Source organism: Aristolochia californica, unplaced genomic scaffold (genome assembly GCF_029961685.1).
Source record: "Aristolochia californica isolate CCGP_79_NKW_82.1479 unplaced genomic scaffold, dmAriCali1.0.hap1 SCAF_16, whole genome shotgun sequence".
Classification (NCBI taxonomy): Eukaryota; Viridiplantae; Streptophyta; class Magnoliopsida; order Piperales; family Aristolochiaceae; genus Aristolochia; species Aristolochia californica.
The window spans coordinates 19,857,002-19,874,318 of NW_027181837.1; the positions used below are offsets into that span (position 1 = coordinate 19,857,002).

Below are 17,317 nucleotides of genomic sequence, written 5' to 3' on the forward strand. Positions count from 1 at the left end.
TTTTTGGGAATAATAATAATCAAATTTTCATTTTCTTTTCTATGGGTTCCAAACAGACCCTGAGAGAACTTAAGAGAACTTAATCGCATTAAATATTTTGGAATGAGCATGTCTTGTTCATTTGAACTAAATTGACAAATAAAAAATAACCCGATTAAGTTCTCTGATAGTATGAATTGGGTTTTAATATTTTTATTTTATTTTTCCCAAAATACGTCCCAAAGTAATATATCGACATATGGCATTGGATTTTTGGGGTCTCAATATGACTTGTTAGCAAAATTGACACCACTATTTGTAAAGATGCAAAACATATTTGATTTTGTATTAATTGATGTGGCTCATTACACCCAACCAAATACAAAATTGATTACATGCATGGATTTCATAGTTTCCCCAACCCAGGTTTTTCAAGTTGAGTGGGGTTTTCCATTAAAGCTGACCTGACACCCACCCCTAGAGTCAAACAAACCATTAGTAATATCAAATATGTTTCTAGAAACCATTAGTGACTCATGTATCCAATTGACTGCATTTAGCACCAAAATGTACAAAATTGCATAACCAATATAGCAAACCATCAAACCATGACTATTGTCAAGCTCAATCAAGAAAAGCTTCAGGTAAGGAAATCTCATTTCCAATGAAGCCAGCTGTCTTCCAGCTGCAAATAACCATGCATTTTCAAATTGCATTCATCTTACATTGCACAAAACTCTGTATGGTTTACCAATAATTGTTACAAATCAAGATGCATCTGGTAGTCTATTTGGGTCTTGTGACAAACTTCAAGCAGAAGCCATGTGGAATTACAATAAGATAACATAAATGTACTAGAGGAAACTGTCATTGAATACAGTTTAATGCTAAAGTTTTTCCACATCTGCTCCCAAGAACCAATGAGAAAAATGGTTGCTGATCTCAACAAGATTGGCTTCCACGGGTCTGCGACTCGAACATAATTTTTACCAGGTTAAGGAATTCTTTGACTGTTGAATTTTTGCATTATACGCACTTTCCATCTCGTCCTGAAGCACATAAAACATATATTAGAAAACTGGTAAATGGAATGCTATAGCTGCATAGCAAGTCTATTCCTTTCCTTATAAGAAAGACCAAGGGAAAAATTGGGGTTCAATGTTGACCTTGCAAGATTTTAATAGTGGCTGCAAGAAGGATGTTAGGAAGAAATGGACCGATTTGCTCAGTGAAGTTCTTTCCCATTCTATCATCAACAAAGAAAGTGAGAACAAGTTATTCCAAGGTTAAGATCAGGCAGCATAATTGAACAGTAATAAAACAGTGATGTCATCATTTATATATTCAAGGTAAAAAGAATACCGTTGATGGTATCTCCATTTAGTCCTCCTAAGTTGAGCTCCCCCAAGAGCTGCATTTTTATAATGATACCTCTGTTAATAGTTTGAAGGTAGTGATTTTTTTTAAAAATAAGGTAGTGATATTTAACTTCACATTTAAACGATTTTGCAGTTGCTTCCGTTACTAGAAATCTTAAATGAGTTCAATATTTGACTGTCTGCCATGCTATAGGAAAGACATTAAAGGCAGCCTAGCACAAGAGCAGGCAAATTGAAAAAGTAGATAATAGGATAATTCATGTAGTCAACCCCAAAATTGGCTAGACAATGCCCTATGATGATGATTGACAGAATCTTACAAACAAGCAGCAGATTGCAATTAATTGATATCTATGCTTCTTTGCAGGTTCAGAAAAAAGAACCTTAAAATTCAACCGTGGCCAAAGTTTCCAGGATTTTACAAAGCTTGAGGCAAAAGAAATGCCATATAGAATTTCACTAATATGAATTGGTCAATTAGCAAAGAACTTTACTAATTATCCAACACAAATGACAGCTTAGCAGTAAGTGTAGACATGGTGATGTTTTTCTATCACAATCTTACCTAAAGTAGAGGTCTGATTCTACAAATACAGTTGAGAGCAATTGATGATGCCTTTTTCCCATTCATTGAGAAACATCCGACTAATATAATGAAGAAAGGTCAGGTGATTGGAAAAGGTGCAGTGAGGTCGAAGGTACTATCTATGACTAACAGACACGTTATATACTTCAGTGGCATCTTCAAAGGACAAGGCTGGCCAAATTTTACTGCAAGTCCGTGACTGATTACAATGAGTGCTCAAGTGTAAATTCCAAAAATATGTCAGTTCTGCCAAGAATACTACCCAACACCATTCTTATCAGAGAAATCTGCTTTCAAAAAAATTTATTTTTATATTAGTTAAAAAAGGTTTTAATCAGTAAACTGGAAGAAATATCGAAACCTTCAAGATAATTAATGTCCTTAAGTAGAAGTTCCAAAACACTAACTAATGCAAAATTAAGTTGGAAGCATGACCAGTTGCTCTGATAAAACCTTTAGCCATGATTTTGCTTACCTTGGAAAGTGTTGGTACAGATGTAGGATCAAAATCATCGCAATAGTTAGGATCAATAGGAATACATACACGACCTAAGACATTAAGAGCAGCAAGTATCAATCAAAATTTGAAAGCATGTAACAAAACCATAGAGGAAATAATCCAAAATAAATACAGATTAGAATATATAGAAGAGAAGCTACCAGTTTTTGGGTGCACACAGAAAGGAGCCTTCAGTAAATGATTCATGTGTTTTGAAACCTATAAGAAACAAGAAAAATGTCATCCAAAAAGAAACTTCACTGAAATATTACAGTTTTAATCTGGAAAAGGGTAAAAATGCCAACAAACCTCCATATCTAATCTTGGATAGGTATATGAGAAAACAATCTCTTCAACACATCTACGAAGCCCCGGGGCCTTGAACATTAACAACAACAAACAGAAGGTTTAGGTGTACAAAACAAACTGAATTCTGAGAAAGCAACAAGGGAACTCACCTTCTGCTTGCCAGACTGCAACAAATGTTTTAGCTGGTTCCACCTAACCCTGTTTATGTCTTCTTTGGATGTGGATAATTGACGATTTTCAAGCCACCTAGTCCGAAGTTCAGAAGAAATAGCTGCAAAATAGTCACAGACAATAATATAAAGAAAGGTGTAGTCAGAGTAAAGGTTCCACAACAAGAGACAGTTCTTACCCTCATCAGGAATCAAATCAAGGATCCTGTCCAATCTCTCCTGAGAGGCAAATAAGCTCTGTCTACCTATCAGTATTTCTTCAAAGAAGATCTTCAGCACATCTGTGTAACATTTTCTACAAAGCATAATAGGATTTAAGCAGAGAAGTAATTGGAACAATTTATTAATAGGTAAAGTAGCTCTTGTGATATAGATCAATACTTACTCCAGAAAAGGATGAAGAGATTGACCCGGTAGTGACAACTTTTTATCACTGTTTTCACTCCCCTGGAGCAGACCAGGAACCATTATCAGGAGGTGAAGAAAAAGAGAGATTCAGCACTCAAATTCACATCTCAGTTGAATACTACCTTATATACCCTGAAGTACTCTGCAACTGCTGCTCTCTGCTCATTAGTTAATCTGAAGAAAAACAATGATCTTTACTATCATATTGTTGCCACATCTAATATTTAGACATGTTTCAGTGTAATATACTTGTTTAATACCTTCTGGCTCTTCCATCACAAACCCAACAATGAACCCCTCGACGGCCACTATAGACCCATAGAATGTGATTGAAACCAAAATCCTCTGCACTGCCGATACTTATCTCATAACTTGCACAAATTGAAGTTAATGAAACTCTTAAAGACATGAATAGTGGACTAACAAGAAAATGGTGGCAAAAGAATGTGGCACAGAATGTCCACATCCATTTACAAGAGTCAAACCTACACTGCCTGGTCGGGACATCAGGCTCCTCAACACAAAATGGAGAAAACTCCCAGTCAATCTAAAAAGCCTCAATTGATGTGAAGCCCATCGTACACTGACAAAGACTCCATCACGTTCACCAAAGAAGTGGCAGTTGTTGGTTCTTCTATGCAACAACCACCTAAAGATTCCATGCACTACAAAGCAAAATAAAAAATAAAAAATATTCTGACCTCTGAGAGCAGTATCCATCATTTTAATAGCAATGGTCATCAAAGGCCAGCAATCTAAGCAGATATCTGCTCCCGAACAGCAGTACCGAACATCATCATAATCTGAAATATCCTGTCAGGGAACAAGAATTTAGAAATTAGCTACCAGATCTCTCCAGAAAAATCCCATTTGCAGAAGAAAATAAATTAGCTTAGACTGAACCTCTATGTACAAGACAATTTTATTGAAGGACTGAATGGCTTACTATGTCAAAAACAAGCTCCCTCTCCACTGGCATGAAAACACAATTAGTGCCCTGAGCATAAGCATGTCTTTTTGCTGGCTGTAACATAACCATTTGAGAAAATTTTGTGAGATACCTAAGTAGGACTTTTGTGAAACCATTAACCATCAACTGAATTCCCAACAAAGCAATTTAAAAAAATCATACATCTACACTGTATACAGGTCCAATATCAATTTTAACAGGGCACTTCTCCTTGATGGCATTTTCCATTTCAGTTGCATTGTTGAATGACAGAAATCTTAGGTATATATCATTTTCTAGAGTGAAAGAGAACTCTCTGCGGCCAAAGTATGATTCATCACAAGCTGGATGCTTTCCATCTACACAGTATAAGATCAAAATATTACTGAAATAAAAGAAAAGGAGTGTAAGTTATGCACAGTAAAGGGAAAGTTTTTTTTTCTGTTATTTGTTAGGCAAAGTAAATTTACATCCAGAAAGCATAAGAATCAAGCTTTTGTTGAAAATAGGATAAGAATGGCACAAATTACAACTACCATTTCCATATGACATCCATTTGAAAACTTCAGCATGTGGGAACAGCTTTCCTGTCAAGAAAAAGAAAAACCTTCATCTTCAGCTGTCAAAACAATTCACCTCATTTGTGTCCTATAGAACTAAGTTTTGTACCATAAGGAGCATCTGACAGAGAGATCATTTAACCATAACTTTAGGAAGAATTTGAATACTTTTTACATGAGCATCAATTTTAATCAGCTTTGCTCACATTGGAACTTTTTTATACTTTTATTGGCGGATATGGCAGTCTTCTAGCAATATAAATAGGCTATCTACATTAGTATGTGTGCTGCAAAATGTACAGGAAAAATAAGAAAGAATAGTCTATCCAGTCTAAGACAAGGGGAAAGTAATTCAATTTAGATTCAACAAACAAGAAGCAGATACAGATCTTATCCAAATGATATGTTTATTTAATTCATCAAGAACCATGGAGAAGACTTCTAACCACTTGAAGAACCAATATAAGAATCACAGGGAATTCTTTTTCAATAAATAGAGGGTTCTTTCATATATTCATGAAACAAAAACATGAAGCCTACTTTTGTTGTTCCTACTGAATCTAAGTGAAATTAATTGTGCAAGTCAGGCCAAAGAATAAACGAAACTTTTAATCAAAATCAGAATACCATAATACACTTTCAGATAATCAGCATTAAACCCTTCTTCAAAAGTTTCCTCTTGCATCTGTTCAGGTGCACGTTCATCAACTAACATATCATCTCTTCCATTTTCAGTTTCACCTTTGTTCATTTTTCAAAATCCTGACTTCAGAACAAAAAAAAAAACAGTGAACTTATGAGATCTACTTTATAAATGACATGTCTTTCAATTATGAAAAAACATATAGTTATGCATATAATTGAAATTGAACTGATGATAGGACTAGAAAATAATCCAAGTATATGCAGGATTTGGTAAAGAAAGAAAAGAATGTATGGACAATTTCATCAAAGACATAAAATGTCTTACTGTGTCTATAAACATGGAATGTATAATTGTGGATTTGCTTGTACTCTACTCAATACAAATAGAGAATGAAAAGAAAAAGCAGGAAATGGGGAGAGAGAGACAGAGACAGAGACAGAGAAACAGAGAAATTGCATTCAAAGAATTGAGACCATACTTTATGATACAATTGACAAGAAAAATCTTGCCCAGTAACAAAAAACCCCATTCTGATCAAATACTACGCATTAACTCAAACCCACTCACACCATGCCAATTCCATAAACGCCATTCATGTCATACAAATCCATATGAAACAGCTTAGTAATATCGCTTCTCCACTGCACACAAGCTGCATTTTAAATGCCAATTCCCCTTGCGCAAATGCCAGAGTTAGTGTTCGGAATTTTACTTTCTGTAATCAATAAAACAAGAGATAAAGATGCACACTTGGGTGGGCTTACAGACATGCAGTGGCAGGCGACATGTTTAGATCTATTTTTCATTTAAAAGAAGAAAAGGATTTTTACCTGGAATCTCCTCTTTGAAATCTCCGGATCGAGTATCTGGAAGAAAATAAATTGACGCAGGCCTCTGTGAAGGTATCTTCCAGGGTTATTTGCAGAAAAGGAGAGAAAAATGGGACGTCAACAGGAAAGAGCGAAGAAAAACAACAGAAGAAGGAGGGAAGGAAGATGGCAAATCAACTTTTGCCGAAGGAAAAAACCCTCTTTTATCTGGAACCTCCTCGCTGCAGAGCCCTCCTCCAATTTTATGAGGAAAAATCGAACGCCGAGGGTCGTTCTTCGACTGAGCACTGAACTGATTTGGTATTCCTCTTGTTGCGTAAGAAAATGGCGGGAAAGAGGGAGCGCGGCAGAAAGTGCCTTCTCATTTAATTGCGATTTGCGAAGATATTCCTATATCATTTTAAATTTGTAGTTATACCCCTGTTTTCTAAATTAATGCTAACAGATCCTTAATATCATGAAAGTTGCTTTTATGCCCCTGTCATGAACTCTGCCGGCTTTTCTTATATTTGACAATTATTACAAAACCTGCCACTCACAATAAAATCTCTCCCTTCGTCTTCCGCTCGAGCCCGATGTTCAGCGGTTCCACCGCTCTAGCACCTGCACGCGATCCTTTCTCTTCCTCCTCCCGCAATTTTGACTGAGTACGTTCCCTCTCTTTCTCTTTACCTCTGTCTTTTTGCTTCTGATGGTTAGTGTGGTTGCGTTTCTGTACGAGTTCTGGATTTGTGAAGAATCAGGTTAAATTTTTTCGTATTGTTGAGAAAGGTAGGGTTCTCTAGCCTTGCCGCCGCATTAATCAGGTCTTCTGTCATCAGCTCTTATCTAGACCTCTCGCATTCCTCAACCCTCTTTCTCTTGTCTTTTTTTTTTTTTCTGGATGGTTTACGCTGGGGCATTATTAACTTGGGTTTTTTTTTTTTGTTGATAAAAGAGCGTATAAATTTGGGTTTATTTGATATTTTTTTATATATGTAATGTGATGGTTGTAGCTCTCCTTGTTTTTACCCCTCACGTATGATCAATGAATTAAAGGTCCGTAGACATTTAAAGATTGTGAAAGACACAAATTCACTGCCTTCTCTTCAGGCTTTATGATTTCCTACAGAAAATAAAGCTTTTTTAGAATGTCTGCTCATGGAGCTACCAGTTTTTCAATTAGGGAACCAATTAGATGACTTCAATATGTTTTGGGCATCTTTTGATCATGGAAGTTAATTGCTCTTTTGTTGTGTACCTGTTAAGAGTGTCTTTTGAGTTGCTCCATTCTTCTGCTACTGATATTGTCCTCTACCCTTGACCTTCTAATCATATTCCCTATTTAATATATACTGTTTTTTTGTCTAAATTTTCGTTGGTGAAGGTCAGACCAGAAAAATGTCATCGTGCATAGGTTTAGATAATTCTTTCCAAAAGACCTATTATGAAATCCTCTCTGTGAAAGAAGATGCAAGTTATGACCAGATTAGAGCTTGTTATAAAGCTTCCATCCTTAACTGCCATCCAGATAAACTGCAACTCAAGCTCGACAGTTTCAGTTCCTGCAATGAACTTAATGAGAGATTTCTCAAGGTGCAGAAGGCTTGGGAGATTCTGAGTGACTCAAAGTCCCGTGCAGTTTATGATATAGAGCTGAAAGCATCAAGATTAGATCTTGAAGTTGCGGATGATGTTCAGTTAGAGGAGATGATGATGGAAGAAGAAAGTGGGGAAGTTTTTGAGCTATTTTATCAGTGTAGATGTGGTGATTATATTTCGCTCAGTTCTGGCGAGCTCAGTCATATGGGATTCACATTTCAAGCAAGTGGAAAAAAGGTACTACTTGCTACAGGATCTGGATTGACGTCCATAATTCTTCCTTGCGGTTCTTGTTCTTTAAAAATCCGGTTGAAACTGGACGCAAATTCTTGATATTCCATGTCTATGATATTGTTAATTTGTATCTATCTGTTGAATATCCAGTCATAGATCATTGCCAATTTGGCATTTGGAGCAGCTAGTGCAAGCATGGATTAAGGTTTCCTATATCCTTGCTGAGAGGTTCTCATGTTTTGGTGCTTGTCTTTACATGAAAAAAAAAAAAAAAAATGAATAGAGATGATCAATGTATTAGACTTTGAAGCATTTGTTATTACATGATTGTCATCTGCAGTACCCTGAGTCGAGCATAAATCCATTTGGCAAATTAGCTTCTTCATAATTGAGCCTTTAAAAATACTGAAATATGATTCTCTTTGAGTTGTTCTGAAACCAAACTTTGAGCTAGCACAGAAAGCTCTGAGGTTAGAGAGGAATGACAGAGGCCGAGCTTCTGGCAAAGAATGTTTGCCCATTTCCTGTTTCAGTTGATCCTTGATCTTTTAATCTAGTTCCTCTGGTTCTTCTAGTTCGAGAGGAAATAGAGAGGCACAGTCAAATGTTTTGTGTCGATTCACCCCGGCTGACTCTGCTGGATCAGCTTGGATTCAAGTCTAGGTGAGTCATGGGGCTGACTCAAGCCATCAGACTTGGAATTTCGGTGACCACGGCTCCTTACAACTCGTAAACTTTAAACGTGTGTTTGGGTGGCCCTGTATGTCACATGTGTGACATATGAGGCCATAACAGGATGAGTTTTTTATCAGATCAATCGTACCATTGGGATGGATCAAGATCAGAATTGATAGATCTTGAACCAGATTGAAGAGTTACAAATCTAAACGGTTAGGTCGTGTCGTTATGGATCTGAACGGTCAGATCAAATCAATTACATATCTGGACGGTCAAGGGTTTGGAAGAAAAACGAAGAAAAATTTTTGAGGTTTGAAAAGCCTTTTGAAAATAGGAAATTGTTCTTCCTGTGTTTTTGAGAAAAGTTGAAGCGTTCCTAAAAGAAAATAAGGAAATATCGGAGTAAGTTCGTCAGCCGTACTGCGAGATAGATTTAATTTGTATAGATAATCAATCGACTGACTTTTTATTAAATACTAAAGGAAGAGATATATTTACATACTAATCTCCATAAAAACGGGTGAACTGCGCAAGCAGAAAGTACTAGTTGGACGAGAAGAAACAATGCTCTTGGGCCTTGGCCACAGACATCTACGACGTCTTCCTGTGTCCAGACGAAGCCATGAGAACTGCCACTGCCACAATAAACATGAGCAGCATGGTCACTAGCAAAAAATAAGTTTTCTTCGACGACTTCCGATACTCCCCGAACAGGCAAATACCCCAGAACGTGCTAACCAGTGGCAAAGCCTGTTAAGATTCAACGTAAAATATTACATTTTAGTGAAAGATGGTCATGGAAAACTCTGTACAGGGTATTCATATATGAACACAGAATATCCTATTGGTATATGCAGATTAAAGTTCGTGCACATAAGCCTCATGAAGAAGTCAGATGTAAAGATGGCTGGAAATATTCTCAATTGATGAAGCTAGAACATGTAAGGTCTGAAGATCAGGATTTCTAATGCAACAAACCCATATTTTATCTCATTTTCAAACTGCTTTGACATCTGCGAGTTGGACAATTGGTCATTTATCATATGATTCAGACACTAAGTGGAATCCAAGGACTCGAACATTTCAAAAAATTTATCTAATTAACTGACCTGAACTGCATCAGCCGCAGCATAACCTGCAGCTTGACCACCCATGAACTGAAGACCATTCCCAAAACCACATAAAAGCCCAGCCAAAAGTGCCCAATGTCTACCATTCCAGTCCTTCAAATATGCACGGAATGAAGATTTCGGCAACCCAAGTACAGGTTTGTATAGGAAGTAGATATTAAGGATAAAGGCAGCTGTGAAACCAGCGATGGTGAAGTAGAAAAATGCAGTGTAAACCACCAGATGAGGAACTCCTTCTTTTAGTGTATGCCATTGGTCATTTGTGGCCAGGTTAAACGCTGGGGAGAAGAGTGAGAAACAAATGCCAGCAAAGAAAGTTATACCTAGTCCAACGAAAATGTTTGAGCCCAGAACCTGCATATTATAAGATTGTAAGTAGATATTCATGAAGAAGGCAGAATACTATATCATCGTGTAACTTTTAACTCGTAGACTGTTATGATAGCTCATTCTGGAAATGGAACTAAAGGAAACAGAGTGAGCAACATCAAATAGACGTTTACAGCACTGACACAATCAACTAAAGATGAGTAGACTGAGTCTCCACATGCACAATAATTAAGGTTAGTTCTACTAAAGATGGACCATAGCCTGTCACCCTGATGAATGGTAAACATTAAAACAGAGGAAAAATCCTCTGTCAATAGACTGAAATAGAGACTGAATTACCAAGAAGACAAATTGCTGGATCATACAAAAATGTTACCGACCTTGATTGCTCTTTGGTTCTCAAGCTCCAGTATGAAGTCTGCAGTTCCAGCTTTTGCTTTGATGGAATTGTCCATGGGATCTGTGTCATAATTACTTGCTTTCTCTACATCCCTTGTCACATCTGCATGAAAAGATTCAATGGTTAGAATTTACCCTATCCATTTAGTACTAAATGGTCAAATACTGTGGTTCAATCTCTGAAGGAGTTACTTTTGTTTCGGTTTTCCTTGCTCATCATCCCTGGCTTTTCATTGATCCTAATAAAGGAAGAAAGAGCAAAGATTAAACAAAGAAAAGAAGCGGTATTGAATGACAGCATACATGAGAATTAAGGACAGAAAATAAATTACAGAATACACAATACTAGTTCTAAGATGACAAATTCAGATTGATAAATATTCACACAGATTTACACAGGCTGAAGAAGTATACCAGGTCTTATTCTTATAACCACTCGAGTTAAGTTTTGCTTCATCATCAGCTGCATTGGAGGAGTGAACTGCTGATCCAAGGCAAACTGCAATTAGGAAGAACCCAACCCCAGGGAAAAGAATCTCAGCTCTATTGATCCGATTATCCAAGAAATAGTTCATGGTTGTGCCTGTGATCAATTCAGAAAGTTTTTAAGTTCAGCAACAGTTAAAGGGCTACTGGAAGAATACAAACTAAAAAATCAATAGTCTGGTATCTAAAGAAATGAAGTCTATTTTCTTGTAATGGTAGAACTGATGAACTATAGCTCTTGAATAAGAACAAAATAGTATGTTAACATGTTGGTGCAGATATTGATCTCAATTATACTAACTATGTCTATGGGAGAAACAGTAAGGTCAGGAGAACATGTACCTATAACAACAGTGATGCTGGCTGTGATAACTTCAGTTACCGATAAACCAACGAAGGCCCATGCATATTGTGTAGCAAGATTTCCAAGGCTGAGAAATAAACCACCCGCCATTGCAAAGAGAACAGAAGGCCAATTATCCTGCATGTCAAATACCCAAATAATTCAGAGGAAATATCTATAAAATGGAATAATATATTATAATCCGTTCAATTTTGATTGCATTTGGACCCCAATTTGAAATGTAATTGAAATCTTATCCAACATCTTTCCGGGTCCAGCTCGAATACAGTCAACACTACACACACTAAATTAGAATCCACTGCATAAGATTCTAAATTAATTTCATAGAGAACACCATGAGAAAAACAGATAGATGGAGCCATACGTTCAAATTTCGTAGTAGAGAAACTCCTCATAAAGTAAGATAATAACATACTATTTTAACATTCACTTGATTGTGGTCTTCTCCCACAAGGATATGCATCAGCTTTAGTTACTCGACTCAAGTTGTATAACAAGTAAAAAGAAGCAGGAAAAATCTAAGGATGAACGTACAGATAAACACAATTTGTGTATCTCTAACTTTGTTAATTTTCCATATATTTGCTATTAAAATAAAAAAATCACCGTGTCTTGTTTGTGTATCTATATGAGAAAAGCAAACGTGATTGTGATAATTTAAACAGAGTGAGATTAACTTCAGGGGGTTATTTCTAATTAGAAGTGATTTCAAAGTGAGGAAGTGCTTTGCTCTTTTAGAGAGAAAGGTTTCAGCTACAATTAATCTGACCAATGTGTCATTCTTTTGTCCATTTAAAACTCACGGCCTCAGTTCATAACAATCTAATAACAAAGAAGAAAGGAATCATTTTTCTTTCTTAATAGCTAGATCACAAAACATGAATAAAAGGCTCACCTGAGAAAGTTGGGTAAGGAAATTTGGCATATCAGGTGTGCTTTCCCCAATCTGACCAATTGTCAAAGCAATAACCACTGCTGCCAGAAGATTTGTGAAGGAGTAGTCGAGATAAGTATGTTGAGGAAGCCGACCTCTCCTCTCTAAGAGAGTCAAAACGGCAGGCCATGTACCCAAGAACAGGAGGGCAGCCAACATCAAAGCTATGGCTCCTCCCCTATCTTCCACCACAAACATTGTTAATCCGGATAACAAAGTATCCTCAGTATCCTCAGTTGGGGTAAAAATCAAACTAGAAAACCTGCAAGATGTGATTTGAGAAAACATTCAATCAGTAAATTGTTTCAGGTCCTTCCAGACCTAGTTTACCTCAGAGGCCATGCAATACAGCTAGATATGCAGTTAACTCGAATGAAAGGAGAAAACAACTAAATCTTGTCCTTAAGCTTTCCATATGTAAATCTGTCACTATGACATTGAAAAATCAAGTTACTGTTTTTTGTTGGCTTGGCAAGTTGCAGAGGAATTGAAAGTAAGGAGCCTGTTTTCAAATTTTGGCACCCACTCGTTTCAGAAACTGCTGAGCGCCAACCCTTCTTAACAACCAGAAAATGCAACAAAGCCGGAAAGCTCAGAAAAACATGACACTCTTTTGCAGGCAGATGAAGTCCAGAGACCATTGAAGCGAAGCATTTGTCTTAATCTTTTCAAATTTCACACCAATCTTCTAAATCAGGTAAAAATGAAAATCGTGCCAAAATAGAAAGAACTAATAAAGTAACATATGAAAAGAAAAAATCAGAAAACTCTATAAACACGCTACTGTAAACCAGGGACGACACCTCTAAAATCTGATTCCTTTAAACCCCAAGAAGAACAAACTAGGACTAGAGAAAGTGACTGCTAGCCTCGACTCAGCAAATGAGAAAAGAAATCCAATTGACGCAGATGGAAAAGCATATAAAACTTTCTAAAATGGACCCAAAAAAACAAAAAACAAAAAAGCGTAAGAAGATTAGAAACTGCAAAAAACGACTGATTCGAGCCTCGGTTAACCTGAGGCAGTTCCCTTTTTTTCGTAGTGTTTGATCTAATACAAGAAAGAATAAGCTGAAAATGAACAGGTAAACGCAAATTCCATGAACAGATGCAGATCCGAATCCGTTAAGAACTACAACCGTGAACCCAGAAGAAGTATCAGATGAAAAACGATCGACTACGAAGAAAAGATGAAGAAGATGTCCGCAGAAACAAAACCAGGAAAAAAAAAAAAAAAAAAACAGTGTGTCTTTTAGTGAATTGTTTTTCATACAAAAAGAAAAAAAGACATCCGCGTCAAAGTGGTTTACTCGATAGTGTTAAAAAATCATAAAAATCTCAAAACCAGGAATTAATAAAACAGAGGAATCTCACTAACAAGTCTCGACGAGTTGTCTGTGATATGGCAATAAACACTGTAAAACAGAAGAAAGACCAAGATGCATTACATGACTCCACCGTCTCTCTGCGACTACGAGACCAAAAGTTCCACACAAAAAATAACCTTTGAGTTCGCTCTATTGAATTTAACAAGCACCCGTTTGGTGCCCAGCTCAAACGACACTACTCACCGGTTTCCTCAAAATAATAATTTGGTTTCTTCTGTAACTACACAACAATCACCCCTTCGTCTCGTCTCCGACCTCTCGGACAAGAACTCTCAAACAACACAAAAAAGGAAGAATACCCAATCTGCCGGAGTCCGGATGTAAGAGGAAACGGGCGTATTCACTGAACGAGACTGGTAAAAGATACTTTTGCACGGTAATTATGATCTGGTTTGTTGTTGGAATCTTCAACGACCACGTGGAGGACAGTCAATCATTACGGCAACAGATGCGGGGTCGCCGTTACTTAGTAAACCAAAAAAATGGGACTTGAGTCAGTCTGCTGACTCAAGAGCTTTTCCATCATAGCCGCAAAGCGAACGAATCTCTGGTGGCAATCTCGGTTACGGATCATTTCTTCACCGTTTCTCGGGTTTGTCACGATCTATCTTTGAGATTTATACGAATAAAATACAAAGCCGGCCCTTGCAATCACTGAGATTTTTATTTGAAAAGTTTCATGGGCGGAGAAATTTAGTAACCGCTAGTGGGAACTTGGATCACGCGTCTTCCAGTACAGTCTCCAGCTAGCCAGATGGCTGACAAATAAGAATCTTTGGACAAATAATTGAAAATTGAGATGAAACTTGACGGCTTGAACATCGATTCCCTTGGCCAATTATTGTGGAGGCACGTAGGGCGGCTGCACGATTCATTCCATTTTGAACTCATTCTACAACTCTTCTATATTCAAATCATAGGTAGATGTAACCATCTGTCATTGATCCTATTGAGTTTTTTAATTATAATTATTAAAAAACTAATTTAGAGCAACCAATAATTCATCATTCGAAGCTTGAACCCATAAATGTGGAAGGACAAAATAGATTTTGACTTTCGTTTTTAATCTCTAAAGATTACCGGAATCCCTACTCTCAAGGAGATTTGAACATTAGATCTCCGACTAGAAAATTTAATAAGGGATTTTTTGAAAGAAAAAAAAAAGGATTTCTAACTCGAGAGTATAAGAGAAGTCAGATTGAGTACAAAAAATATTTTTTTGAAAACCAAGAAAAGAAAAAAATAATTTTATAATTCAATATGGTGAGAATAAATTTGTATTTTGTAAGGGTCCACGGGTGCGATCTCAGGTTGGAGTGGATTCAGGGGATCAATCTGCTGAACAGGTTTCAGCGTTCAGCCCACCTACCCCGTCGGAGTGATGATCTTGAAAAGGATTTTCTTCTCTATGAATAATTTCAACAGTTGGAATTTTGCTAACCGCTTGCGTGCGGGCGATGCCCAAATTCAAGACCTACCCAGGAACACAGTCAGACCAGTTCGTCGGGGGAAGTTGCAGAGAAATGGCAGCATTTTCATCGGAAGTGAAGAGAAAGCTATGTTATACCGTTTTGCATAAAATGAATTGAAGTTTGCTTAAACAGATGCGATTCATGCAATGATGATAATCGAGAAAAGAAGACAAGTCCGACAATAAAAACGGAGAGCAAGAACGAGAGAAAGATATCTCCAATCAAGAAAAGAAGACAAGTCCGACCATAAACACGGAGAGCAAAAGAACAAAAGAAAGATATCTCCAATCAAGAAAAACAATAGAAAGGCCATTCGAATTCGGAAGACTGAAGATGGAATTTACTGACCTCAATAGAAACTGCTTCATTTGAGCTGGCAACAGATTAGGCCTGTATTAGTTAGGCTAAAAGGAGCTGAAATTCCTGGTTCTTGCCCCCAACAAGCGTTACCGAAGCGAAGGACGATGAACGGACAACAGAAACACAAAAAAGTAGTCCCCGCTCTGAAAGTGTTGCCACCTAGTCTCCTAAATAGATGTCGTGATGTCACCTGAGATCACAAAGCATGTGTGAGCTTGACACATTTGCCTCTTCCATGGGTGAGCAGCCCAGATCTACACGGACGCGGCGGAGGGTTGAATCAAAAATGAAAAGCGGCTTTAGTTTTCAACTAATGAGAATCTGAGCAGCCCAGATCTACACGGAAGCGGCGGAGGGTTGAATCAAAAAGGAAAAGCGGCTTTATTTTCAACTGATGAGAAGCTCAGATTCTCCGATTCATCTTTTGCCTTTGATTGACGGTCGAGAGGTAAGAATCTGTTTAAACAGGAAGCTGAGTACGGAGAAAGCTTCTACTGTTCGTTTTTGAAATGGAAGCATGAACTGGTGGATGACAAGTGAACAGAAAACTCGTCCATCGAAGTACTTCATTATTTGGATTTTTTTAATAATTAATATATAAATTTCATATTTTTTATTATAATAAATATTAGGAAATAAAACATGCACAAAAATCTCCCTCCCTCCCTCCCTTCTTCTCCCTCTCCTTCTCCTCTCCCCCCTCCTCCAAGTACCTTGCAATTTGAAACTTATTTATAGCCTTAGTGAGACGGAGGATAAAGTCATGGTGTGGCCAAACACCAAAGTGGAAGACTTTGCAAGTCCAGTGCACAACAATAGAAGCAACGGCCAAGGCCAAGTGCAATGGCACGGCACAGAGGGGCGCACACATATGGATGGCCCGGGATCAACTTCAGCAAAAGAAGATACACTTGAACTTGCCAAACGGATGGCCAAGCAACAAGGTGCACAATAACCCCAGCAGCCAGCTCAGACATAAGGCAGCACGCCAGCAAACACTTCTGGCAGGGCGAAATGGAGTTGGGCGCAACCAGGAATCCTGGCGGGGCGAAACAGGGTTGTTGGCGCCCAACTTCATAAAATAGGAAACGGCCTAATCCAACCTCTATTTGATGTCCTAATCTAGCAAATTGAAGTCTGCTTAATTTAAGCGATTATTCAAAAGTTAATTATGACATAAATTTATTCAACAATGTTTCATAGCACATATAAATTTTTATAAAAAACTCATAGCAATTGAACTAGTCCTAGTGATACAAAAACTTACTTAAGTCCAAATTTACCAAATACCCCTAGTAGAGCCCCGTATAACTTTGCAATCATTACAAACCGTATCTTATCATTGATGGGGTCGGGCTTTGTTGACTAATGAACACCTAGACAAACGACTCAACCTAGTAGAATTGCACTCTACTCACCGTGTTGAATTTATGAAAAAGAAAAATACTTCATTGACTTATTGTAATCAATGTACATGAAACTCTATTTATAATAGATAAGGTAGTAGAGTTCAATTACAATAAAATTATCTTTGTCCCAATTACACCAAAACTCTAACACTTAAAAATAAGTCCTAGTATAATTAAATTACTCAATATAGATAAAAGACAAACATAAATCAAATTAGAACTCTTCTAGGACGTGAC

The 17,317-nt window shown here is 37.3% G+C and overlaps 3 protein-coding genes across 7 annotated transcripts; 1 reads left to right on the top strand and 2 right to left on the bottom strand.

Moving 5' to 3' along the window:
* Positions 1–628: 628 nt before the first annotated feature.
* On the bottom strand, positions 629–6,649 carry LOC137953311 (uncharacterized). 2 transcript variants are annotated; one of them, XM_068800650.1, is made up of 17 exons: positions 6,316–6,649; positions 5,467–5,601; positions 4,816–4,866; positions 4,463–4,638; positions 4,277–4,354; positions 4,032–4,143; positions 3,591–3,675; positions 3,453–3,504; positions 3,308–3,369; positions 3,102–3,217; positions 2,902–3,023; positions 2,753–2,821; positions 2,605–2,662; positions 2,420–2,493; positions 1,342–1,390; positions 1,146–1,225; positions 629–1,028 (listed from the first exon to the last, which is right to left on the bottom strand). In XM_068800650.1, exons 2-17 carry the CDS (start codon positions 5,588–5,590, stop codon positions 966–968), a joined length of 1,371 nt encoding a protein of 456 aa, XP_068656751.1. In that variant the 5' UTR covers positions 5,591–5,601; positions 6,316–6,649; the 3' UTR covers positions 629–965. The 2 variants fall into 2 exon arrangements, with proteins under 2 accessions (XP_068656751.1, XP_068656752.1); XM_068800651.1 differs by having other exon boundaries at positions 5,467–5,605.
* Positions 6,650–6,867: 218 nt separating this feature from the next.
* Positions 6,868–8,509, top strand: LOC137953894 (uncharacterized). Of its 2 annotated transcripts, none has more exons than XM_068801442.1 (2): positions 6,868–6,962; positions 7,682–8,509. In XM_068801442.1, exon 2 carries the CDS (start codon positions 7,696–7,698, stop codon positions 8,227–8,229), a length of 534 nt encoding a protein of 177 aa, XP_068657543.1. In that variant the 5' UTR covers positions 6,868–6,962; positions 7,682–7,695; the 3' UTR covers positions 8,230–8,509. The 2 variants fall into 2 exon arrangements, with proteins under 2 accessions (XP_068657543.1, XP_068657544.1); XM_068801443.1 differs by having other exon boundaries at positions 7,687–8,509.
* A 731-nt stretch (positions 8,510–9,240) lies between these two features.
* On the bottom strand, positions 9,241–16,137 carry LOC137953249 (ureide permease 1-like). Of its 3 annotated transcripts, none has more exons than XM_068800550.1 (8): positions 15,660–16,137; positions 12,413–12,713; positions 11,496–11,634; positions 11,082–11,250; positions 10,860–10,906; positions 10,649–10,770; positions 9,918–10,292; positions 9,241–9,558 (listed from the first exon to the last, which is right to left on the bottom strand). In XM_068800550.1, the coding sequence occupies exons 1-8, from the start codon at positions 15,677–15,679 to the stop codon at positions 9,400–9,402; spliced, it is 1,332 nt and encodes a 443-aa protein (XP_068656651.1). In that variant the 5' UTR covers positions 15,680–16,137; the 3' UTR covers positions 9,241–9,399. The 3 variants fall into 3 exon arrangements, with proteins under 3 accessions (XP_068656651.1, XP_068656654.1, XP_068656653.1); XM_068800553.1 differs by lacking the exon at positions 15,660–16,137 and adding an exon at positions 14,023–14,153; XM_068800552.1 differs by lacking the exon at positions 15,660–16,137 and adding an exon at positions 13,900–13,998.
* Positions 16,138–17,317: the final 1,180 nt, after the last annotated feature.

Coding starts and splice junctions, on each gene's coding strand:
- LOC137953894 (XM_068801442.1), top strand. CDS start 7,696: ATGTCATCGTGCATAGGTTTAGATAATTCTTTCCAAAAGACCTATTAT.
- LOC137953311 (XM_068800650.1), bottom strand. CDS start 5,590: ATGAACAAAGGTGAAACTGAAAATGGAAGAGATGATATGTTAGTTGAT. Junction 2,822..2,901: donor TGCAGTCTGGCAAGCAGAAG/GTGAGTTCCCTT, acceptor TTAATGTTCAAG/GCCCCGGGGCTTCGTAGATG. Junction 1,226..1,341: donor AAATGGAGATACCATCAACG/GTATTCTTTTTA, acceptor TGTTGATGATAG/AATGGGAAAGAACTTCACTG.
- LOC137953249 (XM_068800550.1), bottom strand. CDS start 15,679: ATGAAGCAGTTTCTATTGAG. Junction 12,714..15,659: donor ATGAAGCAGTTTCTATTGAG/GTCAGTAAATTC, acceptor CACATCTTGCAG/GTTTTCTAGTTTGATTTTTA. Junction 10,907..11,081: donor GGTTATAAGAATAAGACCTG/GTATACTTCTTC, acceptor TTCCTTTATTAG/GATCAATGAAAAGCCAGGGA.